Here is a 26,971-nt window from a genome sequence, read left to right on the forward strand (position 1 = left end):
AATGGATTAAATGTTGATGTTTGTGTCACTGGCCTACACACAATACACCCCATAATGTCAAAGTGGAATTATGTTTATAGAAATTTTTACAAATTAATTTAAAATGAAAAGCTGAAATGTCTTCAGTCAATAAGTATTCAACTCGTTTGTTGTGGCAAGTGTAAATACATTTAGGAGTAATTTGATTAACAAGTAACATATTAAGTTGCATGGACTCACTGTGCAATAATGGTGTTTAACATGATTTTTGAATGACTACCTCATCTCTGTACCCCATACATACAATTATGTGTAAGGTCCCTCAGTCATGAATTTCAAACACAGATTCAACCACAAAGACCAGAGGTTTTCCAATGCCTCACAAAGAGCACCTACTGGTAGATGGGTAAAAATAAAATAAAAAGCAGACATTGAATATCCCTTTGAGCATGGTGAAGTTATTAATTACACTTTGGATAGTGTATCAATACACCCAGTCACTACAAAGATACAGGTGTCCTTCTTACTCAGTTGCCAGAGAGGAAGGAAACTGCTCAGGGTATCACCTTGAGACCAATGGTGACTTTAAAACAGTAACAGAGTTTTTTTTAACTGAGGATGGATCAACAACATTGTAGGTACTCCAAGATACTAACCTAAATGACACAGTGAAAAGAAGGAAGCCTGTACAGAATTTAAAAAAAAATCCAAAACATGCATCCTGTTTGCAATAAGTCACTCAAGTAAAACTGCAAAGAATGTGGGAAAGAAATTAACTTTATGTCCTGAATATGTTTGGGGCAAACCCAACACAACTCTTCATACTTTCAAGCATGGTGGTGGCTGCATCATGTCATGGGTATGCTTGTCATTGGCAAAGGACTAGGAAGCTAAGCACAGGAAAAATCCTAGAGGAAGACCTGGTTCAGTCTGCTTTCCAACAGACCCTGGAAGACAAATTCACCTTTCAGCAGGACAATAACCTAAAACACAAGCCCAAACATACACTGGAGTTGCTTACCAAGACAACATTGAATGTTACTGAGTGGTCTAGTTACAGTTTTGACTTAAATTGGCTTAAAAGAGCCTCCCGAGTGATGCAGCGGTCTAATGCACTGCATCGCAGTGCTTAAGGCGTCACTAGAGACCCGGGTTCGATCCCCGGCTGCATAACAACCGGCCGTGACCGGAAGTCCCATAGGGCGGCGCACAATTGGTCGTCCAGGTTAGGGGAGGGTTTGGCGGGGGGGGGGGGGGCTTTACTTGGCTTATCGCTTTCTAGCAACCCCTTGTGGCGGGCCAGCTGCCTGCAGATTGACTTCGGTCGTCAGTTGAACGGTGTTTCCTCCGACACATTTGTGCGGCTCGCTTCTCGGGTAAGCAGGCGGGTGTTAAGAAGCGCGGTTTGGTGGGTCATGTTCGGAGGACGCATGACACGACCTTCGCTTCTCCCGAGCCCGTTGGGGAGTTGCAGCGATGAGACAAGATCGTAATTGGATATCACGAAATTGGGGAGAAAAAGGTGGTAAAAAAAAAGAAGAAAGAAAACATTAATATTAAAATAAATAAACATTTAAAATTAAATTAAATAAATCGTCTTGAAAATCATTGTACCATTTAAACCGCTGTGAAATATATTTTCCACAACCAAAAGTATAGCTGTTTCTGCTGGTTTACAAAACCGAAAGTAAACTTCTTAGTTTCTTAGACTTGCTTTCAAGTAGAATGATAGATCTATAACTCACATTTCTATGTGATTTTGGTCGGGTCGCCCAAAAAGTTCCATATTGCCACTAAGAGAGCTTGAAGAATATTGTACAATTTAGGTGTGCAAAGCTCTTAAACCATGTTCACATTGGCAGTTTGAAGTGACTCAAATCTTATTTATTTGCATATCCGATTGAAAAATCTGTTATTTTTCCTGCAGTCTGAACAGCCAAAAAGCACATGGAATCGGATATTTCAAGCCACATTTCAAACCACTGTTGTAGGTGGTTTGAAGTCAGATACAAATCTGATTCCTGTGTCTGAACGGTCAAATCTAATTTATTTGCCCTCAAGTGGTTTTCAGACCGTTATTCGGCATATCTTGTTCTTGCTAGCTACTCTGTTGACAGTTTGACAAGAGCATGTGGTAGCTAACTAGCGTGTTACTGTTTACAAACAAATTTGTGAATTTGCTAGAAAGCTAAACGGCGACCTAGCTAGCTAGTTGATTGCTGTGGCTAGCCAAAAAGGACTCGTTTTGAAAGTTGGATCCTCTTATCCTTTGAGGCTTTAAAATGGGTTCTTACCCTATGATTTTGAACATTCAAAACAACTGGGAAATGTCCATGGCCGGCATTGTTGTCACCTTAGCTTGCTACATAACTAATACCTTAGCTCGCTACATTTGAGAGCGTCTGCTAAATGACTAAAATGAAAAATGAAAATGAAATTTGCACAAGCATCACCACCAACCTTTGCTAGGTAAAGCTCCGCCTTATCTCAGATCACTGGTCACCATAGCAATACCCACCCGTAGCACGCGCTCCAGCAGGTATATTGCACTGGTCATCCCCAAAGCCAACACTTCCTTTGGCCACCTTTCCTTCCAGTTCTCTGCTGCCAATGACTGGAACGAATTGCAAAAATCACTGAAGTTGGAGACTTATATCTCCCTCACTAACTTTAAGCGTCAGCTGTCAGAGCAGCTCACCGATCACTGCAGCTGTACACAGCCCATCTGTAAATAGCCCATCCAACCAACTACCTACCTCATCCCCATATTTGTTTTTCTGCTCTTTTGCACACCAGTATTTCTACTTGCACATCCTCATCTGCACATATATCACTCCAGTGTAAATTGCTAAATTGTAATGACTTCGCCACTATGGCCTATTTATTGCCTTACCCCCTTACTTCATTTGCACACACTGTATACAGATGTTTCTATTGTGTTATTGACTGTACTTTTGTTTATCCCATGTGTCTGTGTCGTTGTTTTTGTCGCACTGCTTTGCTTTATCTTGGCCAGGTCGCAGTTGTAAATGAGAACTTGTTCTCAACTGGCCTACCTGGTTAAATAAAGGTGAAATAAAATAATAAATCAGCCTACACCAATGCACACACACCCGTCGTTATTATGACAACTAGTGTAGCCATGTCAGCAAATGACTGCTGTCTGAACACGGACAAATACGATTTGGTCACTTGTAACTTGCTGTTTGGACAGTCAGTAGTTCAAAATGTATTTTAAAAACTAACCTGAATTGAGCATTAAGGCTTGCAGCGTGAACAAGGCTTTAGAGACTTACCCAGAAAGACTCACAGCTGTTATCACTGCCTAAGGTGATTCTAACATCATTCTGACTCAGGGGTGTGAATACCTATGTAAATTAGATATTTCTGGATTTCTGTCATTTTGAATTCAGGCTGTAACACAACAAAATATGGAATACATCAAGGGTTATGAATACTTCTGAAGGCTCTGTACATCAACCACTGATCATCACAGTCCTCTGCTGAGACCAAACAGCAACCAGGAAAATCACCAGATTAGGCTAGCCGACAGGACAATCTGGGGTAGCTACGTGTCAGAGGCTCTGTGATGTGCGGAAAATATAACAGCGTTTACCGATTCCTGACTCCTATTGCCACTGCTCTGACGCACACTACTGACCACGGAAAAAGAAACAGGGCCCCGGCTTCCTGAGCATCAAACGGCGAGAGGTTATCCACAGGCAGGGGTCTCGCCACAACGCCGCTGGAAGGGTCTACCAGGGTCCCACGGTGTCCGCTCATGTCCAGATGTGTGCAGTGACCAATGGCGGCTTATCACATTTTGGATTCGCACAGCGTGAGAAAAGGGCTCAACAACATCCTAAGGAGCTGAGGAAGGAACTTTAGGAGTCAGGAGGGTAGTCGTAGGAAAAGCTCCCCTCAAAAAACACCTTCCAATCCCTGTGTAATGGGATATTCCAATATGATGCAAACTACTTAATAAACATGTGTGTTCACCTTTGCTTCTGGAGAGGCTGAGATACAATGACACTTGCTATTTATATGGAGAGGAACAACTAACAACATAGGAAATCTTACAGTTTGAGTGTAAAACTCCTTTGATGTAGCTTGTACTTCATGCCCCAGTTTGTCATTCCATATTTTTTCTTTACAGAATGCCTGCCAAAGGGAGGCTCTCACTTTCCTTATCATAAAAGAGCAGATTACTTATCTATTGCTGTCATTTTTCATCTTCTCTAGCATTGAATACAGTAGCTGATCATGTTACCAGGCAGGATAATAGACATGGAGGTTCCATTACAGGGTGTGGTATTAGGGGGTTTATGACACTGAATCAATGGTTCACGGAATCCAACACAGTGTGAATACAGAGAAAAATAACTGCCTAACCTCTGCAAATAGATGACCTATTATCTCAGCATAGTTTATAATCATATTCCTTATGGTTGAGATCTGCTAGCGCAGAGCCTTTAGGAGTGACTCATTGATCTTTGACTGATAATCCTGTGAAGCCTCTATAGGCTGGTTAAACCAGACTGAATGAAACAATGGTGTCTGCAGCATTCAGTCTGGTTTAGCCAGGCTGGTGACGCTGAGCCCTCGAGGTAATGAGCTCTTGACGTGGAAACCAGGGGTGGGTGATAGCCATAGATGAGGATCTAATCGCCTTTGGCCGCCATTAGAACAAAACCTCAAACAAAGTCATTACCTGAAACTGACTTGCCTAGTAAAATAAAGGTTAAATAAAATAGATATATTTTTAAATGTATACCATCAGCATGGGTCAATTTCACTAATTGCATTCATTTCGTCATGGTTACAGGGTGGCTGAAATAGTGACTACACAAGAAAAATCCCAGAGGACCAGCAACTCCTAAGAAACCCTTAAGTTTGAACTCCACAGTTTCATAACATGGAAATGTACATCTTGAGGAAAACGCTATACTGTAAAGGCGAGGCTCCCTTGGCCAAACTGTGTTCAAATTCACTTAGCCCCACTTAGGTAAGTGGGCAGCCGGCCGCTGACCAAAATGATATTTTGCTCATTGAATACACACACGTCTTAGTGTTCCAGGAAACACTTTAGGGAATCGTACTACTCTTACTTACTGTTCCCCATTTGAACTGGGGATTCCCATTCAGCCTGTGGCCACCCAAATAGAACCTTTTTTGCTTCACAAGTAGCTAGGCCAAAACTATTTCTGAAAATAAAATTACAGTTTGCGTCATATAGAGGATCAAATAGCAGGATTAGCTACTACCCTGAAAGCCCAATTAAAAAAGGGACGTCAAAATGAGCCAGGCCTAGTTATTATTTAATTCAATACATGCTTACGTTAGAAAATCCAGTCCTATATGTCAAATGAAATGCTCATGACAAAGTATTCCTAGTATTGCAATATTTTATTTATATCTATAAATGTCCTTTGTGTGAAGCCCAAGGCAAATGTCCTCGTCGTGCAGACAATACCATGTTGTATCCATTTTATTCTATTGTATTAGAGCTATAAGTATTAGAGCTATAAGCCTCCAACTGCTCTTAAATACAAGTAAAACTAAATGCATGCTCTTCAACCGATCGCTGCCTGCACCTGCCCGCCCGTCCAGCATCACTACTCTGGATGGTTCTGACTTAGAATATGTGGACAACTACAAATACCTAGGTGTCTGGTTAGACTGTAAACTCTCCTTCCAAACTCACATCAAACATCTCCAATCCAAAGTTAAATCTAGAATTGGCTTCCTATTTCGCAAACAAAGCATCCTTCACTCATGCTGCCAAACATACCCTCGTAAAACTGACCATCCTACTGATCCTCGACTTCGGCGATGTCATTTACAAATTAGCCTCTAATACCCTACTCAATAAATTGGATGCAGTCTATCACAATGCCATCCGTTTTGTCTCCAAAGCCCCATATACTACCCACCACTGCGACCTGTACGCTCTCGTTGGCTGGCCCTCGTTTCATACTCGTCGCCAAACCCACTGGCTCCAGGTCATCTACAAGAACCTGCTAGGTAAAGTCCCCCCTTATCTCAGCTCGCTTGTCACCATAGCAGCACCCACCTGTAGCACGTGCTCCAGCAGGTATATCTCTCTGGTCACCCCCAAAACCAATTCCTTCTTTGGCCGCCTCTCCTTCCAGTTCTCTGCTGCCAATGACTGGAACGAACTACAAAAATCTCTGAAACTGGAAACACTTATCTCCCTCACTAGCTTTAAGCACCAGCTGTCAGAGCAGCTCACAGATTACTGCACCTGTACATAGCCCATCTATAATTTAGCCCAAACAACTACCTCTTCCCCTACTGTATTTATTTATTTTGCTCCTTTGCACCCCATTATTTCTATTTCTACTTTGCACATTCTTCCACTGCAAATCTACCATTCCAGTGTTTTACTTGCTATATTGTATTTACTTCGCCACCATGGCCCTTTTTTGTCTTTACCTCCCTTATCTCACCTCATTTGCTCACATTGTATATAGACTTATTTTTCTACTGTATTATTGACTGTATGTCTGTTTTACTCCATGTGTAACTCTGTGTTGTTGTATGTGTCGAACTGCTTTGCTTTATCTTGGCCAGGTCGCAATTGTAAATGAGAACTTGTTCTCAACTTGCCTACCTGGTTAAATAGAGGTGAAATATTTATTTATTTATTTTAAATAAGTGATTCATCTGTAGGTAGCAGACTTTTAATGTAGGCCTATAACGGACCCTTTTCTATAGGTTCCTATTATAGGTGTATAATTAAGCAATAAGGCACGAGGGGGTGTGGTATACTGCCAATATACCTCGGCCAAGTACTGTTCGTATGCCACGACGCAATGCGGAGTGCCTGGATACAGCCCTTAGCCGTGGTACATTGGCCATATACCACAAATCCCAGAAGTGCCTTATTGCTATTATGAACGTTTTACCAATGTCATTAGTGCAGTAAAAATAAATGTTTTGTCATACCCGTGGTATATGGTCTGATATACCACGGCTGTCAATCAATTAGCATTTAGGGATCGAATCACCAAGTTTAGAATTATGTGTATCATATAGTTGCTTACATGCCAGCATGTACAGTTAGCATGTGAGGGTGGGCTCTGTAGACAGAGATCATTGCTAATGCTAACATATGAAAGCCTGTGTGTTCTCTTTATTGATGTCACGGACAGTTTCAACACTTAAAACACCCTGTCTTTATCCCTAGCCGTCACAGTAGCTGTTGACCCTGAAGAGGCTGCAAGGCCAGAGTGTACTTGGCTCCTCACAACCGGAAGAATTCCAGATGGCCTACACCAATGACATCATCGCTGTAACATAAGCAAATGGTGAACTGGAGCAAATCTTTATATAGTTCCCAGATCAGGGTTCACACACTGACTGACAATACCATTATCTTCTCTTCACTCCTCTGCAGCGCCAGTGACTCAGAAATCCCTCAGACAGAATGAGCAGAAACCGTTAGTCATGACATCTTAATGCTGTGTAGTAAAAAATGTGCAGCCGCGTTGAGATAAGAAAGCGAATCATGCGTTGTGCTGACAGACGGCTTCGAAGTTGAGTCGTTCGACGACAAACGCAAAAGTGAGCAAAACTAAATGTCAAAACATATTAGGTTAGACATAAGAAATGTGCTTTACATTGTGTGAGGCTGTTCGGTACAGGTTTATCTTCCAGAGAGGCTTGTTGATAACCCTATGGAACTTAAACAGAGAACAAGAGGCCGCAAGTTTCTGACACTACTGTTTAGTGTGGGGGCGAGTGACAGGGTGTGTGTTTATGCAGTGTGTGTGTATATATGCAGTGTGTGTGCGCGTGTATGCAGTAGGGTATGTGTGAAAGCAGGAGCCAGTAAAATCCCAAAGCAGCGCTAATAGGGGAGAAATGTGGGCATGTCGTTCAGTCATTCAGCAGCGCTGCTCATTAGCAAGGCCAAACCAACAGGGCCCATGCCTCGGTCTCCACACAAAGGCCACTTTGTGAGCCACCCTCGCCACAAGTGTGGCACCAAACACGAGAAGGAAACAGAAATGAAAGGTTAAGAAAGAGCTGAAACTGGAGCAGAACGGAAGGGGGAGGGACGTTTGGCTGAATGTTCAAATTAGACCATCTCCTCTGCATAGAGGTGAACGGCATGATGGAAAAATACCGTTCCCATAAAAGATGGGTACACAGCGTAACAGGGCCATTGTTCAATGCTGTAATATAAAGGCATTGGTACGATAAGCCGGAACAGAGTTGTATTGAATTAAGTCGATTGAATTGCACCAGATATTTTACTCTCATTCAAATAATTATAATTCCAAAAACTCCAATGGGTTAATACCAGGCAACCCCCTGAGTAGGATGGAGCTAGGTTTAAATGTATATGACTGCAGTTATAAATACTGTACTGGAACTGTATTGGGTCTACCTCCAGGTCATCCAGTGATCGTGCCAGGCTGAGCTTCTTGGGGTGTCCAAATGAGCGACGGCCCGAGAAGCGACGGCTAGAGGAGCGTCTCGCACCGATGCCCCAGACCTTGGAGCCCTGTCAAGGGGAGAAGAGAAATCATGAGAATGAATGACTGTCTGCCAAATCATCACACTATTACATGGACACAATTGATCTTATCGTGGTTTTTGTCATACTTAGTTATGGGTTATGAGCCTACATAACACCATCATAAACATGCCAAAAACATGACATAACTGTCACGATCTATCACAAGGATGACGCTGGAGAGACGAAGCAGGTACGGGGAGTAACATTTTATAAATAACGGACATGGAACGAGACATAAACAGCTTAGCAAACAGAAAAACAATCAATGCAGAAGCGGGGAACAGAGCTGGGGAACTGACACATATAGGGGAGAAAATGAACAGGTGATAAGAGAGTCCAGGTGAGTCCAATAACGCTGATGCGCGTGACGAGGAAAGGCAGGTGTACGTGATGGATGGCAGGAGTGAGTGATGCAAGGCATTCTGGCGCCCTCAAGCGCCAGGGGAGGGGAAGAGCGGGAGCAGACGTGACAATAACACCTTATTAGGTAAGCATTAGGGATTAGTAAATGTATCAATGATCAGTTTAACATGATCATTCTTCTGTCTGGAATACACTTCCGTACAAAATAGACAAGGCTTAAACAAGCTTGCAGTGTTGGGGGAAAATTGGAGAGGGTGATAAGGAACTATCTCACTGGGCAATTTAACCGAGATGATGTAAACCAACCAAGATGACAAATGTTCTTCCTGCCTTGACCTTAAGGCCATATGCTGTGTCCTTATCTAACATGGGTCATGACACACAACTTTAGGGGCGGCAGGTAGCCTAGTGGTTAGAGTGTTGGGCCAGTAACCGAAAGGTTGCTAGATTGAATCCCCGAGCTGACAAGGTAAAAATATGTTGTTCTGCCCCTGAACAAGGCAGTTAATCCACTGTTCCTAGGCTGTCATTGTAAATAAGAATTTGTTTTAACTGACTTGCCTGGTTAAATAACATTTAAAAAACTCCCTTCTGCCAGACATTACATTTAAGTCATTTAGCAGACGCTCTTATCCAGAGCGACTTACAAATTGGTGCATTCACCTTATGAACCAAGCCGCACTGCTTCTTAACACAGCGCGCCTCCAACCCAGAAGCTGAGACAAGGATATCCCTACCGGCCAAACCCTCCCTAACCCGGACGACGCTAGGCCAATTGTGCGTCGCCCCAGACAACATAACTCATCATGGCAAATGTGACTGGCTCACAGATTGTATAAAAATAACAGACTGGCCACCCAAGACTTACAGTGAGCCCCATGTGAAACATGGTCAAGCCCATTAGTCTCAGTTTGGCACAATGCTGAAGATTTCACAGACACCAGTTGGGCTGTGGAAGTGAAGAAATTGATTTTCAATTCATCTCAAAAGCCTCCATCAAACTCAACTCCTCCCCTATTCATCTACACCTTAATCTCCCAGTTTAACTGTTATATGCTAAACGAGCATGAGAAACGCATTTCGCCAGCAGCCCTGCTATTATAATGATGGGTGAAAGCCCAGCCTGTTTGAGCTGGAATAAAGAACTGCTGGTAATTACCATGGTATCACATGGGCTCTACCCTGTAATTTTCTTTCGCTTCCTGTGCAAAACTGTCTTCTTTTTCAGAACAGAGACAGACATGCGATTCATCCCGGAGTATGCACACAGGACAATAACTTTCACTTGGATAAACAGCGAGAGACAAACACAATGATAAACAGCGCACATATTTTCCACTATCATCAGACTCCGGGAATCTGCTCTCTGCACTGGAAAGAAGAAGAGCAGAAACAAAAACACATTAGATGGTGGAGGAGGATTCTCTCCATTTCTTACCAGATTCTGCTTAAATATGCCACTCTGTCAAAACAAAGTTTCTGTTTTTACAAATGCCTGCATTTCCATGGAACACATCCATCATTATCTACACTCATACCCTCCAATACTGCAGCCACAGGAGAACCATATTATAAAAGGTCAACTTTCTGTATTGGCTATTACATTTTGTGGGGGGGGGGGGGGGGGGGGTTCCAGAATATCACAAGTTTGGAATGCACATTTCCTTGTGTCAACAAAAAACATAAATAAGTAGCAAAGTACTTCTTCCATGGGGAAAATCACTCCCATCCCAGCTAGATAGTGAAACAGGGACATCTTGTGGATAATGAGGAAAACAACAAAAAAAGCCTGTTGGATTTATGACAATGACATCATTGTGGTATAAGTCAACAGGTGACATTTTTTTCTCAATTCCCAGCCAAATGAGCGGTGAAATGGTGTATTATATTAGGTGTGAGAGTGAATGGACTGTCCACCCTATCAGTGCCTGGCAACTCGACTCCTGCAAACCATTTATTACTTCCTGTGGAATAAAGTTGAACAAAAAGCTAATAGAAACACAAAACCAGATGTATGTTCATACTACACACACATCGCAACTGCTGCTACCAGACTATTATCATGATTGCTGAATACTGCACAATTTAAAAAAACACTTGCACCAATCCACCATTCCCCACAATATTGGCTTATAAAAGGTGACTTCCTGTATTATACTTACACTAAAATGTTTATTCTACTGAACCATTTACTTTATGTTCATATTCTTATCTACTGTTGTTGCATTGTCGAGAAGGAACCTGCAAGAAAGAATTTTGCTGGACGGTGTATACCATGCGTATCCCGTACATACAACTAATAAAACTTGAAACTTCCTGTAGAATAAAGTTGAACATAAAGCAAAAAGAAACACAAAACTGGATGTTAAACAGAAGGGACATGCAAAGGTATTTTTGTTCAGCCTTTGCACAATCTCCTTTATTAACTTTGGGTTAGGGAAAACACAAACTCTGGCCTATATATTAAGTAAACACACACACACATAGACACACCACAGAATCATAAACACAACAACAAATCTCTATCAACACAACAACATTCTCTCTTCTAATCTCACCTTGGTGTTAGCATCTCTCCTGGGCTTTCCATTTAGCAGCTCTCCAGATTCTGCTCTCCAGAGTCGTTTGGCCCACTCCTCCCTTTGGGGCAGAAGCATCATGGCCTCTGCTGCCTGGTACCTCTCTGGTGGGATCTGGCTCATGGGGGGTGGCAGGGTGTTGGTGCAACCCACCGTGGCTGGTCCTGACCAGCTGTTAGTGGCCGATGTTGCCTGGGGCTCAGGCTCTCCACTGTGGCCCCTAGGCCACCTCTGCTTGACGCTCATAGAGAACCAGCGTTGACTGCTTCTGAAGGGGCCTCCTCCTTCTGTTAGGTTCTTGATCTTACCCACAGGGTAAGGCGGTGGCGGGGGCTTGAACTGAAATTCCAACTTGGGAGGAGGGCCTCCGGATGGGCCGGTTAACGACGCTGGGCCCAGTAGAGATTCGGAAAGGGAATGTGTGCTTCCCGGATTAGGATGACCATTTAAGTTTAGGCGGCCATTTTGGTGAGCTACTATTTGGGTGAGGTTTGCTTCGGCCTGGGGGTAATCCTCCCATGGACAGCTGGGGAGGTTGCCCCCGGGGTTGGTTACGTGGGCAACTGGGAAATCCCTGTCCGTTCTCTCCTCAGGGGGGGAAGCGTTTCCGATCCCGCTGTCTCTGTTGCTGCTGGCACTGCCGTTCTTGCAGGCTCTGCTGCTGTTCTGTTGAGTGTGGAGGTGGTGGGCCGACTCTCTGTCCAACCTGGTTCTAAGCCTCTCCACCGCCTCCCCCATGTCACAGTATAAGACAGACACAAACTGGAGAACGGAGGGGGGAGTGAGGGGGAACTCCTGGCAGCCCTGGGTGTCTGGGGTGCAGTCAAAGCCGAAGCGCCCGGCGATGCCCAGGTGGTCACTGTGGTGGCACAGCTCGGGGTCGATGAAAAAGACATGGCAGGAGGACCTCAGGGGACCGTTCTTCCCCACATGGCCACCAGAGACGTGTGCAGTGGTGACCAGGCAAAAGAAGCGCCTGTCCTCGGAACACACAACTCCTACGACAAGGTTCTCAGAAGGGAAGGCTGCCAGGACGGCTCCAGCGTCGTCACAGAGGCGGACGCAGTCGAACATGATCTTTATCATCACCAGCGTGTGGGTCTTCTGCTCAATGCCCATACGTCTAATACACCTGCGGATCACCTGTAGGCAGTCATCCTCTGAGCTGGGGCTGGACAAGGCCAAGATCAGTTCAGTAGAGCCCAGGTAGCCCACCACCATGGCTGTGTTCAGCATTCTCCAGTCTGGATTCACATCGTTCTCCTGGTCATTGAAAACAGAGTCGACGTCTGCCACTTTGGCGGTTTCTTCCTCAGACAGGAAGCCAGGTTGGAATTTGGAGTTCCACGGTTGGGTCCAGTGGGACATGTCCGGTTCTGACAAAGGCCTTGGCTTAAATGGAGTGGCGTTTACTGAGTTACATGACGAGTTGCCAGAGTGGTCCAAAACTGCTCGAAAAACTCCCCCTTTTTGAAAAAGCCCCTTTCCCTCTGTTCTAGAAAGCCCTAACTCCTCTTTGCTGGAGGAAGGGTCCGCCGTGGACCCGGTCCCGACAAGCACCACCAACCGCAAAGGTCCTTTACAGGTGCCAATCAACTGCACCACAGCCTCGTGGGAAGCCTTTGCCACATCGATTCCGTTTACACTCACTATACAATCCCCCTGCTTTAGTCCCAGCAGGTCTGCAGGGCTCCCCTCCAATATACCACTCAAGAGGCACGGGCCTTGTCCTGATAAGGTGAACCCGTATCCTACACGTCCTCGAACAATCTCGACCCCTCTGACTTCCTGAGGGGCGGTCAAATTCAGACGCCTTCGTGCCCTGTCGTTCTGTCCCGGCATCCTCATCCTGAATGTGGCCATTTTTCAAATGGAGAGCGTGGCAACTTAATGTCACACTGGAATATTATCTGTTTAGTGCCAACACTGAAGTCTTTTAGTCATCCTGCATAAAAACTAAAAGTAGACAAGAGAGAGACAGAGAGAGAGAGACAGAGAGAGGGCAAAGATAAGTGAGATACAGTGTATCAAATATTGATTAAGCATAGGCCTCCAGAATCAATATTGTTAACAAACAGCAACTGTAACACTTATCCTGTGATACTATTGTTAAAACGTATTTGTTACACAATGTTACAAAAGAATAATGATTTCATCAAATGCTTTCCCCCTTCAATTAAAAAATATGTTATTCCACTTCGATAGGCTAATGCTGCACACAATAACAATCTCCATATTTTGGGACAAAAATATATTGAGTTATTATAGTTTAACCAGACAAGTGTGGGCTGTGAGCGTGAAAATAAACCGTCTACTAGAGCAAACAGCGCCAGCTGGCCCCTTCTCAAGAACAGTTCAATCAAAGCAAGAGCTTTCAAACCAGACAAACCTGTTCGAGCGCCTTGAATTGGTTTCGTTGAACATCACATCCTTTTTTTTATTTTACTTCCCTTGGTTATTACATTTTTGCCTTGTCTGTCAAAATACAGCAAAACCCTAAATATTTTCTAAAACATTTGCTAGAGTTTTAAATTTAAAGTTGCCCGGCCTATCCCGATTAAGTTTAGGCGCAGATACAATGTTGCCAGTACCACTGAAATTCACGTTACCGTTTCAAAACTTTATGAAGTCAGTTCAAATATTGCATAATCCCAAACGTCCATAAAGTGTTAGAAATCTTCACGTGCGTAGTTTCCGACACGTAATATTTATGTTTTCAAAAATTCCCTCGTATTCCGTATTCCATATGGCGGTGACAAACATTCATGTTGGGGACAAAGCGTCTTTCATAGTAACCATGACACCCTAACGTTTTCAGAGCACGTGATTTATTTCATTCGCCAATGAGGGGATTCGATTAATCTCGCCGTGTAGGCGTGTTTTGCATCGGCTGAAAGTTGATTGCATCGATTTGGAACCAGGCTGCCTCCCGGGCTCGAGCCAGGTGCCCTGTTCAAAGCCCACTGCGAAGTCGGCTCCAAACAAAAGTGACGTAAGTAAGCACTTGCATAAGGATTCTGTGTTATCCCATGTAAAAGTGATTGCTTTTGATAAAAACGCTTTATCTGCCTTACCAATGATTTGTTTTTGAAAATTAAAATACTTATTTTATGTAAAGGAGATTTCTGGACGATGCACCATGCTGCTTGTCAAAATGACCGAGGGGCACATATTACTGTTCGATATGAGAATGACGCTCCTCCCTCCCCGTTTTTGCCCGCTGACGTGACGGGGCTTTGCCCGGTAGCCTTTGTCGGTGGCCCAACATAATCGAATCCGCCCAATCGCTCGTGTTGAATATTCAAATATTTGCGGTATGATCCTATTGTTTCTGATCATCAAAATTGATAGGCTAAATATAAACATTGTTACCGATATTTAAGCTACAATTCACACATATCATTACCAAAATGCACTTTTAAGCATTTCACATAGGCTAACTATGCACGTTTAAATCAAAGCTATAAGATGATAATGTAATGCAACATCCACTGCACAATTAATAATGGATTTATTACAAGATAATTAACATAACATCGTAATTACCTTACATTAAATCTTAACTGGATGTATTAACCACACAGCTCGAGAAGTGATACTTTGTTGCATCCTGCCACTCGCTACTTGTAAACAAACTGCATTGTGGTCAAAGTTCTGCAACGGTCGCAAGGGCGAGTCACGTGGTGCTATTACACATGTACTGTACACACAACAGTCTCTAGACAAATATACACTCAGCAGTGAGTCAATCAATGTAAACATATTACAAGCCCAAAAGTATATGTTTACCAATGTTTAGGCCTACTAAAACCCTGGATAAAAAAAACTTAGGCCTAGTAGGCTAGTGAAGTGAAAGACAGTCATTTAATGGGAATAAGCAGACTATTATTATCTTTTTGCAGTAGGACCCACTTTCAGTATATTGATTAATTAAATTTAAAAAAGTGCATTTAAAATGCTAGACCTATACGTGGCAAAGCTACATTCAACTCCCTTCTGTTTAATCCCATGGTTTCCCCTAATCCTCTCAGACAACAGTTAATTATTCAAGACAATGCTGTTTAAAGTGAGTTAATGTAACTGTCCTCTCACATTACCCACAACACTGAGGGTAAACCCCTTCCTGGATTTGCCTGTCTAGCACTTTCAATCGTTTATTGTGGTGATATCCTTTCTCTCTAAACCAGTCCAGCCACTACCATGCAAGAGCAGCAGATACTGTGTTATTGTTACACATTATATCATTGCTATCATATAATATTATGTGTTTTATTGTATAAAGATCCTATTACATTACATACACACTAAGTGTGAATGCTAACATTATGTATGCGTTTACACAGGCATCCCAATTCTGATATTTTTTCCACCTTTTCACATCAGATCTTTTTCAGAGCTATTCTGATTTGTCAAAAAATCTAATTAGTTAAAAAAAGATCAGAATTGTGCTATCTGTGTAAACACAGCATATGTAGGCTACATTATAGCAATATCTAGAATGAAAGGGAGACGTGATGGTACCAGGAATAGTTGAAAGACAAAACAAAAATGATAACAGAACATATGTTTTTATTTCAGTCATACATTTCAAACAAGTAGGCTATGCTAGTTGGGATATGCATATACCATAGCAGGACAGACATTAAAACATCATTGATACAACATCAAATGCCCATGCCTTTTGTCATCAAGATATAGAATTTGTGGACATACATTGTCTTTTGTCGATGTGAATACGTATTTTCCTAGCTTGTAGATATCTTTCAAATCTGAATGGTGGAACATGTCTAAGAACTAGCCTCAGCCGTACCCCCCCCCCCCCCGGAATCCTCATCCCTGACCTCTCACTCTCTCACAGAAACTACAAGATGGCCATTCTAGAAAGGACGAAACCATCTATATTCTCTCAGTACTGTTGAGCAAGTTGATAAGCTTTTCCCTCTCTCTGGGGGTTAAGTGTCCAGGTTAGGGGTAAGGATGAGATTGACAATTACAGTCAGTATTCGCTATCAATCAGTTGTTAGAAAGTGCCATATAGCAGGTCCTTTCTAGCATAGCCATAGCGATCACCAAGCATAGCCTTATAGCATTTTGTCATATATAGAATTTATTTTCTAGAATAGCTATATATTGATCACCCCCACCCCCCTTGACCCCTCACCCTTGACCCTTCACCCCTGCCCTGGCTCTTTGACCCCTGGCTGGGCAGCAGCACCCCAGGCGGGTGTCAGGGCAGCGGGTGGCTGAATCATCTTCTCCAGCAGGTTCATCATGCGCTCCTGGAGCTGTAGGCTCTGCACCTGGAGGAAGTTTTGCTGGTGCATGACGCGGTTTACCTCGCGGCACGTCTCCTCCACCGCCCGGCTCACCTTCCGCTGCTCCTGTAGCATTGCCTCCATCACCTTCAGCTTCCACCGCTTCAGGGAGAGGTGCTGGTGTACTTTTTTCCTCTTGGCCGGTGCCGGGTGGGAACTGAACAGAAAGTGGTTTTGTTAGTCAAAGTAATGGTAATGACACAATTTATAGAGAGTTTATGCAAGTACTCAAGAGATTTCATGGATATGTTTTTCTCTCCATATGTAGGAACCTTTTTCAATTAAACGGTTTCTGGGATAAGCCAGGAACTAAAGAAGAGGTTGAAATTAAAGTAAACTCACTGCATGCTAAGTACTTTCATGCTAACTAACTATCATCACAATTCATTGTTCACCTTTATCACTTAGAGAACATTGTGGAGACTCTTTATCACACCCTACCAATGACAATGGAGGACCCCTCTTGGCAAGGGTGGGCAGTTTAGCTCAATACCTCAGCTTGATACCTCTCTCTCTCTCTCTCTCTCTCTCTCTCTCTCTCTCTCTCTCTCTCTCTCTCTCTCTCTCTCTCTCTCTCTCTCTCTCTCTCTCAATTCAATTCAATTCAATTCAAGGGGCTTTATTGGCATGGGAAACATTTGTTAACATTGCCAAAGCAAGTGAGGTAGATATTATACAAAAGTGAAATAAACAATACAAATTAACAGTAAACATTACACATACAGAAGTTTCAAAACAATAAAGACATTACAAATGTTATATTATATATATACAGTGTTGTAACAATGTACAAATGGTTAAAGCACACAAGTTAAAATAAATAAGCATAAATATGGGTTGTATTTACAATGGTGTTTGTTCTTCACTGGTTGCCCTTTTCTTGTGGCAACAGGTCACAAATCTTGCTGCTGTGATGGCACACTGTGGAATTTCTCCCAGTAGATATGGGAGTTTATCAAAATTGGATTTGTTTTCAAATTCTTTGTGGATCTGTGTAATCTGTGGGAAATATGTCTCTCTAATATGGTCATACATTGGGCAGGAGGTTAGGAAGTGCAGCTCAGTTTCCACCTCATTTTGTGGGCAGTGAGCACATAGCCTGTCTTCTCTTGAGAGCCATGTCTGCCTACGGCGGCCTTTCTCAATAGCAAGGCTATGCTCACTGAGTCTGTACATAGTCAAAGCTTTCCTTAAGTTTGGGTCAGTCACAGTGGTCAGGTATTCTGCCACTGTGTACTCTCTGTTTAGGGCCAAATAGCATTCTAGTTTGCTCTGTTTTTTTGTTAATTCTTTCCAATGTGTCAAGTAATTATCTTTTTGTTTTCTCATGATTTGGTTGGGTCTAATTGTGCTGTTGTCCTGGGGCTCTGTGGGGTGTGTTTGTGTTTGTGAACAGAGCCCTAGGACCAGCTTGCTTAGGGGACTCTTCTCCAGGTTCATCTCTCTGTAGGTGATGGCTTTGTTATGGAAGGTTTGGGAATCGCTTCCTTTTAGGTGGTTGTAGAATTTAACGGCTCTTTTCTGGATTTTGATAATTAGTGGGTATCGGCCTAATTCTGCTCTGCATGCATTATTTGGTGTTCTACGTTGTACACGGAGGATATTTTTGCAGAATTCTGCATGCAGAGTCTCAATTTGGTGTTTGTCCCATTTTGTGAAATCTTGGTTGGTGAGCGGACCCCAGACCTCACAACCATAAAGGGCAATGGGCTCTATGACTGATTCAAGTATTTTTAGCCAGATCCTAATTGGTATGTTGAAATTTATGTTCCTTTTGATGGCATAGAATGCCCTTCTTGCCTTGTCTCTCAGATCGTTCACAGCTTTGTGGAAGTTACCTGTGGCGCTGATGTTTAGGCCGAGGTATGTATAGTTTTTTGTGTACTCTAGGGCAACAGTGTCTAGATGGAATTTGTGGTCCTGGCGACTGGACCTTTTTTGGAACACCATTATTTTGGTCTTACTGAGATTTACTGTCAGGGCCCAGGTCTGACAGAATCTGTGCAGAAGATCTAGGTGCTGCTGTAGGCCCTCCTTGGTTGGTGACAGAAGCACCAGATCATCAGCAAACAGTAGACATTTGACTTCAGAGTCTAGTAGGGTGAGGCCGGGTGCTGCAGACTGTTCTAGTGCCCGCGCCAATTCGTTGATATATATGTTGAAGAGGGTGGGGCTTAAGCTGCATCCCTGTCTCACCCCACGACCCTGTGTGAAGAAATGTGTGTGTTTTTTGCCAATTTTAACCGCACACTTGTTGTTTGTGTACATGGATTTTATAATGTCGTATGTTTTACCCCCAACACCACTTTCCATCAATTTGTATAGCAGACCCTCATGCCAAATTGAGTCGAAGGCTTTTTTGAAGTCAACAAAGCATGAGAAGACTTTGCCTTTGTTTTGGTTTGTTTGGTTGTCAATTAGGGTGTGTAGGGTGAATACATGGTCTGTTGTACGGTAATTTGGTAAAAAGCCAATTTGACATTTGCTCAGTACATTGTTTTCATTGAGGAAATGTACGAGTCTGCTGTTAATGATAATGCAGAGTATTTTCCCAAGGTTACTGTTGACGCATATTCCACGGTAGTTATTGGGGTCAAATTTGTCTCCACTTTTGTGGATTGGGGTGATCAGTCCTTGGTTCCAAATATTGGGGAAGATGCCAGAGCTAAGGACGATGTTAAAGAGTTTTAGTATAGCCAATTGGAATTTGTTGTCTGTATATTTGATCATTTCATTAAGGATACCATCAACACCACAGGCCTTTTTGGGTTGGAGGGTTTTTATTTTGTCCTGTAACTCGTTCAAGGTAATTGGAGAATCCAGTGGGTTCTGGTAGTCTTTAATAGTTGATTCTAGGATTTGTATTTGATCATGTATATGTTTTTGCTCTTTATTCTTTGTTATAGAGCCAAAAAGATTGGAGAAGTGGTTTACCCATACATCTCCATTTTGGATAGATAATTCTTCGTGTTGTTGTTTGTTTAGTGTTTTCCAATTTTCCCAGAAGTGGTTAGAGTCTATGGATTCTTCAATTACATTGAGCTGATTTCTGACGTGCTGTTCCTTCTTTTTCCGTAGTGTATTTCTGTATTGTTTTAGTGATTCACCATAGTGAAGGCGTAGACTCAGGTTTTCCGGGTCTCTATGTTTTTGGTTGGACAGGTTTCTCAATTTATTTCTTAGATTTTTGCATTCTTCATCAAACCATTTGTCATTGTTGTTCATTTTCTTTGGTTTTCTATTTGAGATTTTTAGATTTGACAGGGAAGCTGAGAGGTCAAATATACTGTTAAGATTTTCTACTGCCAAGTTTACACCTTCACTATTGCAGTGGAACGTTTTACCCAGGAAGTTGTCTAAAAGGGATTGAATTTGCTGTTGTCTAATTGTGTTTTGGTAGGTTTCCAAACTGCATTCCTTCCATCTATAGCATTTCTTAATGTTACTCAGTTCCTTTGGCTTTGATGCCTCATGATTGAGTATTGCTCTGTTCAAGTAGACTGTGATTTTGCTGTGGTCTGATAGGGGTGTCAGTGGGCTGACTGTGAACGCTCTGAGAGACTCTGGGTTGAGGTCAGTGATAAAGTAGTCTACAGTGCTACTGCCAAGAGATGAGCTATAGGTGAACCTACCATAGGAGTCCCCTCGAAGCCTACCATTGACTATGTACATACCCAGCGTGCGACAGAGCTGCAGGAGTTGTGACCCGTTTTTGTTGGTTATGTTGTCATAGTTGTGCCTAGGGGGGCATATGGGGGAGGGAATGCTGTCACCTGCAGGCAGGTGTTTGTCCCCCTGTGTGCTGAGGGTGTCAGGTTCTTGTCCAGTTCTGGCATTTAGGTCGCCACAGACTAATACATGTCCCTGGGCCTGGAAATGATTGATTTCCTCCTTCAGGATGGAGAAGCTGTCTTCATTAAAGTATGGGGATTCTAGTGGGGGGATATAGGTAGCACACAGGAGGACATTTTTCTCTGTTAAGATAATTTCCTTTTGAATTTCTAGCCAAATGTAAAATGTTCCTGTTTTGATTAATTTAATGGAGTGAGTTAGGTCTGCTCTATACCAAATTAGCATTCCCCCTGAGTCCCTTCCCTGTTTCACACCTGGTAGTTTGGTGGATGGGACTACCAGCTCTCTGTAACCTAGAGGGCAACCAGTGGGTCCGTCTCCTCTGTACCAGGTTTCTTGCAGGATGACAATGTCTGCATTACCGATTTCTTTGGTGAAGTCCGGGTTCCTGCTCTTTAGGCCAAAGGCAGATGACCTCAGGCCTTGGATATTCCAGGATGATATAGTGAAGGCTTTTTGTTCCATAAAGTGTCCAATGTTGTTGGTCGTGGTTTGGCCTCAGGCCAGTAAGTGTGAGCAGAGCCTGCTGAGCATCTGGTACATGCCGTTGGCTTGGGCGAGTGTAAGAGTGGGGGTTGGGCCTGTTTGCCCGCTCACTACCTGGGCGTATGTGTGACTTCCATGTTGATGCCCTCTCTGCGGGGGTGGGGTGCATGGGGTGGGCAGGAGTGGCATAGGTCTGATCTGAGGGGGCCTAAATTGGGTGTGGGCATGGTTGATGTGGGGGGGTGTTGATTGGTTGGGGTGGGGGTGTGTCTGGGGGTGCTGTGGTCTGGATGTAGGTCCTCTTGGCGTGGGTCCTCTATGTGTAGGTCCAGGGTGGGGTGCTGAAGGTCTTGGAGGGTGTCTCGCTGGTCTGGGTGGGGTGTCTATTGATCTGTTGCTCCTGTGTGAAGTGTTGGGGCTGCGTTTGAGAGCGATGTCCTTTAGAGTCCGGGCAAAGGTGGGCACTGCTGCCTTGTAGAGGTGGACCTGGTCATAGAGGCTGTTCAAGTCCAGGGTGGAGTGGTGGGCCAGGAAAACATTTGGTTTTGAGGCACAGTCACGGGAGATGCTTGCGTTTACCCGCTGTATTGTAGCAGGGTGGAAGTCTTTTCGTGGTAGCAGGGTGGAGATAACCACTTGTGCATTGGGGAAAGTAGAAGAAGCTTTTTCAATCACTCCCTTCAGTGCTGTGGCCACCCTTTCCTGCTGTGCTCTCAGGTCGTTTGTGCCTGTGTGTATTATTATGTGGCTAGGTGAGCCTAGTTTGTCCTCAGACAGAAGGTCTAGGGCGCACTGGGTGTTTGGACACCAGAGTTTAGACACACTGTGTTTGGGAAAAAGTTTTTTTTCTTCTATAAATTTCCCATTTGAGTCCATAAGGAGAAAAATCTGTGTCTTGTGTTTGTCCTCAGTGGGTGTGGGGGGGTTGTCAGGAGGGCTATCAGGGTGGCTGACAGGGGGGGTGCTCATGGGGGGTGAGAGCTGCTGGGCTTGGGGGTTTTCTTTTGTCTGTTCTGCTGTGATGTTGACTCTATGGTCAGGGTCTGGTGTGGACTGTTCTGCTGTGGTGTCGAGACTTTTGTCGGGTGATGAGGTGGGCTGTTCTGCTGGCTTCTCTGTGGGGATGGCCACCTCCCTAGTGGGTTGTTCTCTGTCACATGCCATCCCCCTCAACCTCTCCTCCAGCAGTCTGATCCTCTCCTCCATCCCCCTCTCCCTCTCCTCCAGCAGTCTGATCCTCTCCTCTAGTGCTCTGTTCTGCTCCTGCTCCTGCTTCTGCTCTTTCTCCAGTTGAAGTTGTCTCTTAACTGTCCAGAGTCCAGATGTGTCTCTCTCCACCTCCAGCTCTCTTGGTCTGGTTAAGGGGGTGTTGTTGTGCTGGGCTGTTGTCTGGGTCTGTGCTGACTGGAGTGTAATCACCTGCTGTTCCAGCTCAACCTGCCTTACCTCCAGCTGGGTGAATTTATCCTTCATTTCAATGAGGGAGAAGTGCTCTGTACTGGGAGGTTGACTGTCTGCTGAGGGTTGCTCGTCTGTGGGGTTATATGATGAAGAGTTTTGGTCTGACCCGCTTGGGGTGGGGGTATCTTTATCAAGGGAGAGCTTCTCCTGCTGGGCTAATTCTTTGATTAGGTGAAAGTCCAGCTGAAACTGTTTGGGGTTGCCCTGTACCAATACTGTTCCAGACTTATATAGATTTATGTTAGCTGACTCAGAGTCCTCGTTGTCAAGTATCCTGAGTTTCCACCCCTCGTTAACCCCCCCTCTCTTAACAGAGGGGTAGTGTGCTAATATAGCACTGTGCCATGCCAGGGGATGGTTTGTGTGGAAGATAAGGTTGCTGATGTTCCCATTTTTGTAATAGTCAGCAAAAAGTGTCTCTTGATTTTCCATAAGGAGCTTCATTTTGTGCTCTTTTCTTGCCTTGTCATTCTTTACACTCCCAGGGTACTGTATTTTAATTACCTCTGAACAGCAGGAGGGAGCTTCTAAGGCCTCTCCATTTGGTTGGGGTAGACTATTCGACTCTCCTGCCATTGTTGGGCTAATGGTCTTTGACACCTCTCACTTGACACGTCAGTGCTAGTTGAAGCTGTATCAAGCTTGGCAATTATGTTTCATTCAATGCTTATAAAGTAATGTCATGTATTTTTCTTCTTGGCTTTTGGCAATAGAATATAGTTTCAGACTAAACATTACTCACTCAGTTCCAGGTTGGGTGGTGTTTTCAGGTTACTGTTGTTTTCCAGAGAATTTGCTGTGTAATAATCCTTGGTAGTTGTGAATCTTTCAGGTGATTCCGTAATTCCGTCCAAAATCAGGTTGTAGGTTTTGAGTTTTGATTTGAATTTAGGGTTATGTTGTAGAGGGTAGCATCCTGTATATGTTCCTGACAAAAAATCCAAGTTTAACTAACTCTAAATCTATATTTTTTAAAGAAAATGCTGAAAAATGCAGGAGCTCATCTGATCATGACCTCTCTCTCTCTCTCTCTCTCTCTCTCTCTCTCTCTCTCTCTCTCTCTCTCTCTCTCTCTCTCTCTCTCTCTCTCTCTCTCTCTCTCTCTCTCTCTCTCTCTCTCTCTCTCTCTCTCTCTCTCTCTCTCTCTCTCTCTCTCTCTCTCTCTCTCTCTCTCTCTCTCTCTCTCTCTCTCTCTCTCTCTCTCTCTCTCTCTCTCTCTTTTCCCTCATTTGAAGACCAATATGTAAACATGGCCTTACTCAGGACAGGGAAGCCCGGAATGCAGACTGCCAGAGCTCTCCGATCCACCCAGGTCCCCCCTCATTTCCATCTCATCAGAGGAGCCTGTGTACTCCGGAAGGACGCCCATGGGGAGGCCCTCCGCATGGGACATCGAGGCCTCCGTGGAGGTGGAGGGGCCCGAAGACTGGAGCTCAAATGGGTTCATAGTCCCATTATCGGCAGTCTTGGTGAGGATCTTCTCTATGGCTTTGTAGTACGGCCAGTCCGGGGTACCTCCACTCCCATTGGTCGTGCACTTCATTTTCCTGTCAAAGAAGGACAGAAGTTAAGGATGGTATATATTGGTTTGGGTCCAGTAGTGGGCATCAGACATCTGGGTTTATAGGTATCATAGCTGCCTGTATTGAGTTCTAGGTATGCAGGCTGCTCTGACACCCGTTGGGTTAAATTCTCAAGAAATAGCCCACGTTTGTCTACTCTCTCTGTGGATATTTAAGTAAGTTCATACAATATAATATTTTAATGGATTTATGTTGCCACCTCTTTCCATCCAAACAAATAAATAGTGTATTTCTTACACTTGCCTGTACTGGAAAGACATGTTGGTGATTTTCATCTTGATCTCCTCCCGGTGGCGCTGTTCTCCCGTGAGCTCGAAGAACCTCTGGGCCATTTTCTCATAGATCTTGGCATTCCTCTTGCATTTCTTCAGCTCAGCGACGTTCTGTTCCCAGACGTACAGGAGCCCCTTCATCTCCGCATCGGTCCAGTTTCGGGCCCTTCTGTGTTTCTCGCTGTGGCCCAAGAAGAGGTCATTGAAACTGTCCTCGGTGGCCATTTTGAAAGCCCACTCGAAAGTACTCTATTCCTGGTTTGGTTTGGTAAACAAAAATAGGCCTCCAAAACGGTTTAGTTTGAAAGCCCTTTTCTGCTCTAAGGTGTTTCTAGCAGTCGTCAGTGGAATGTGGTTGCAAACAGCCACTCACCGCTCTGCTTTGCCTGTGCTTTTCCCCCGAGTTTAGCTGAAAGAGGACTCAAAATGGGGCCTAGGGCAGGAGAGGGATCCGGTTAAAAGCTTTTAAATGGAGGAAATCGTCACTGTGATGTCAAGTTGCCCTGGCAACTAGGAGGACCCTCTTTCTTCCTCCCCCAGCTCTCTTAACCATTCCCTGGTTCTCATGTCCTCTCTGGCTCCAATCCCACAACAAAAAGCTTTTAGCTGAAACGCAACGAGTTAGGCCAGAGATTACAGGGAAAACAGATTTGAAATGTGAGCCTCGAGGGAGGGAGTAGAATGAGAGAGCGGGTTTAATTTGTTTCCTTGGCAACAAGGCTGCCAAGAGTTGCTGCATTTAAAAGCTTTTAATAACATACAGTTGGGAGTGCAGGGACTGTGTGGATACTATTCTCAATGCAAGATGAAATTATATGGAAATTGTATGAAAGTGCAGGGGAAAGACGTTTTTGGGGGGGGGGGGGGGGGGGTGTCAGTGTATATTAAACCAAGACAATGGGAGTCCTGTCAGTAGGTCAGCTTACGTGTGGACACTTGAACCCCTCCCCCACTCCTTACCACGATATGGCCCTTGGTGTGCAAGGGTGGGCTCAGCATGTTATCTCTCTCTCTCTTGCTCTCCACTAGCAACAGGTACAGGTTCACACAAGGCAGAGTGCAATGATGGATACGAGCCATTATAGTCAATGTTAGATTTCAATACTAGAGGACATAAAGCACTCTGGAGACAACGTGAACATAATACTGTCTGTGTAAACTCCCCCAGCCAATCCCCAGATTTCCAAGAAGGGGCCACGTTGAAGTCGGAAGAAATTATAATGCCAGTGCCACTAATAGCCGGACCCATCTGTGATTTACCATCACTTTGTCTTTATTAGTGTACCCTTTGCTGTCACTGTCTTAACACAGTTTTGTCCTTATTAAATCTCGAGGTCCATCTGCTCCATAGAAACTGACAGACGTTCCACCATGCCATAACATTGGCTTTTTCTTTGCAACTCTGCCTAGAAGGCCAGCATCCCGGAGTCGCCTCTTCACTGCTGACGTTAAGACTGGTGTTTTGCGGGTACTATTTAATGAAGCTGCCAGTTGAGGACTTGTGAGGCATCTGTTTCGCAAACTAGACACTAATGTACTTGTCCTCTTGCTCAGTTGTGCACCGGGGCCCCTCACTCTTTCTATTCTGGTTAGAGCCAGTTTGCTCTGTTCTGTGAAGGGAGTAGTACACAGCGTTGTATGAGATCTTCAGTTTCTTGGCAATTTCTCGCATGGAATAGCCTTCATTGATGAGTTTCAGAAGAAAGTTATGTTTCTGGCCATTTTGAGTCTGTAATCGAACCCCAAATGCTGATGCTCCAGATACTCAACTAGTCTAAAGGCCAGTTTTATTGCTTCTTTAATCAGAACAACAGTTTTCAGCTGTGCTAACATACTTGCAAAAGGGTTTTCTAATGATAAATTAGCCTTTTACAATGATAAACATGGATTAGCAAACACAACGTGCCATTGGAACACAGGAGTGAGTGTTGCTGATAATGGGCCTCTATACGCCTATGTAGATATTCCATTAAAAAAATCACCCGTTTCCAGCTACAATAGTCATTTACAACATTAACAATGTGTACACTGTATTTCTGATCAATTTGATATTATTTTAATGGACCAAAAAATTAAGGACATTTTTAAGTGACCCCAAACTTTTGAATGTTAGTGTACCTCCTCCATTGAAATGGACAGAGATCTAGAGGTTTATGTTAAGCCACTTACTGTAAATTGTTTTGGTTAAAGTTTCTAGTAAGTTGAGTGCATATATTTTTGGTATGTGATCCCTGCAGGAATTGAACCCATGACCACAAAACACCACATATTGTCTTAAATATCTGTCCTGAGGTGGCAGAAGATAGTAAAAGAGCAAACCTTGCAGTTCTATATAATTACATAAAATACATGACACATATGTTAATCAATTTATACCTCTTGACCGTCTGCAACTGTATTCAAGCAGCTCGAGCCTGTCAAATAGATGAAAACCTATTGAGAAATTGGACTTAATTGGCCAGAACTGGCACTTTGAGGCACAAAAGCCCTCTCATAACCACACACAGTGATATAGAAACTGGCTGGTAGTCTA

The 26,971-nt window shown here is 43.8% G+C and overlaps 2 protein-coding genes across 5 annotated transcripts in view; both read right to left on the reverse strand.

The window, feature by feature from the left end:
• Nucleotides 1–15,149, reverse strand: part of LOC120030333 (regulator of G-protein signaling 12-like) — a 68,361-nt gene extending 53,212 nt beyond the window's left edge. Inside the window, exons 1-3 of one of the 4 annotated variants that reach the window (XM_038975704.1) lie at nt 15,021–15,149; nt 11,449–13,425; nt 8,396–8,512 (exon numbers count right to left, since the gene is read on the reverse strand). In XM_038975704.1, the coding sequence (XP_038831632.1) occupies nt 8,396–8,512; nt 11,449–13,332 (2,001 nt within the window). In that variant the 5' untranslated portion in view covers nt 13,333–13,425; nt 15,021–15,149. Of the gene's footprint in view, nt 1–8,395; nt 8,513–11,448; nt 13,426–13,858; nt 14,056–14,078; nt 14,557–15,015 lie in introns of those variants that run through there. The other 3 variants (XM_038975703.1, XM_038975705.1, XM_038975707.1) reach the window with 3 other exon arrangements.
• Nucleotides 15,150–16,640: 1,491 nt separating this feature from the next.
• Nucleotides 16,641–24,720, reverse strand: LOC120030220 (myb/SANT-like DNA-binding domain-containing protein 1). Its single transcript, XM_038975568.1, has 3 exons — nt 24,410–24,720; nt 23,843–24,130; nt 16,641–16,941 (listed from the first exon to the last, which is right to left on the reverse strand). Exons 1-3 carry the CDS (start codon nt 24,661–24,663, stop codon nt 16,641–16,643), a joined length of 843 nt encoding a protein of 280 aa, XP_038831496.1. The 5' UTR covers nt 24,664–24,720.
• Between the last annotated feature and the right edge of the window lie 2,251 nt (nt 24,721–26,971).

The sequence above is a fragment of the Salvelinus namaycush genome, chromosome 36 (genome assembly GCF_016432855.1).
Source record: "Salvelinus namaycush isolate Seneca chromosome 36, SaNama_1.0, whole genome shotgun sequence".
NCBI classification, from domain to species: Eukaryota; Metazoa; Chordata; class Actinopteri; order Salmoniformes; family Salmonidae; genus Salvelinus; species Salvelinus namaycush.

Coding starts and splice junctions, on each gene's coding strand:
- LOC120030220 (XM_038975568.1), bottom strand. CDS start 24,663: ATGGCCACCGAGGACAGTTTCAATGACCTCTTCTTGGGCCACAGCGAG. Junction 24,131..24,409: donor AACATGTCTTTCCAGTACAG/GCAAGTGTAAGA, acceptor CTTCTTTGACAG/GAAAATGAAGTGCACGACCA. Junction 16,942..23,842: donor TCCGGGCTTCCCTGTCCTGA/GTAAGGCCATGT, acceptor CTTTCTGTTCAG/TTCCCACCCGGCACCGGCCA.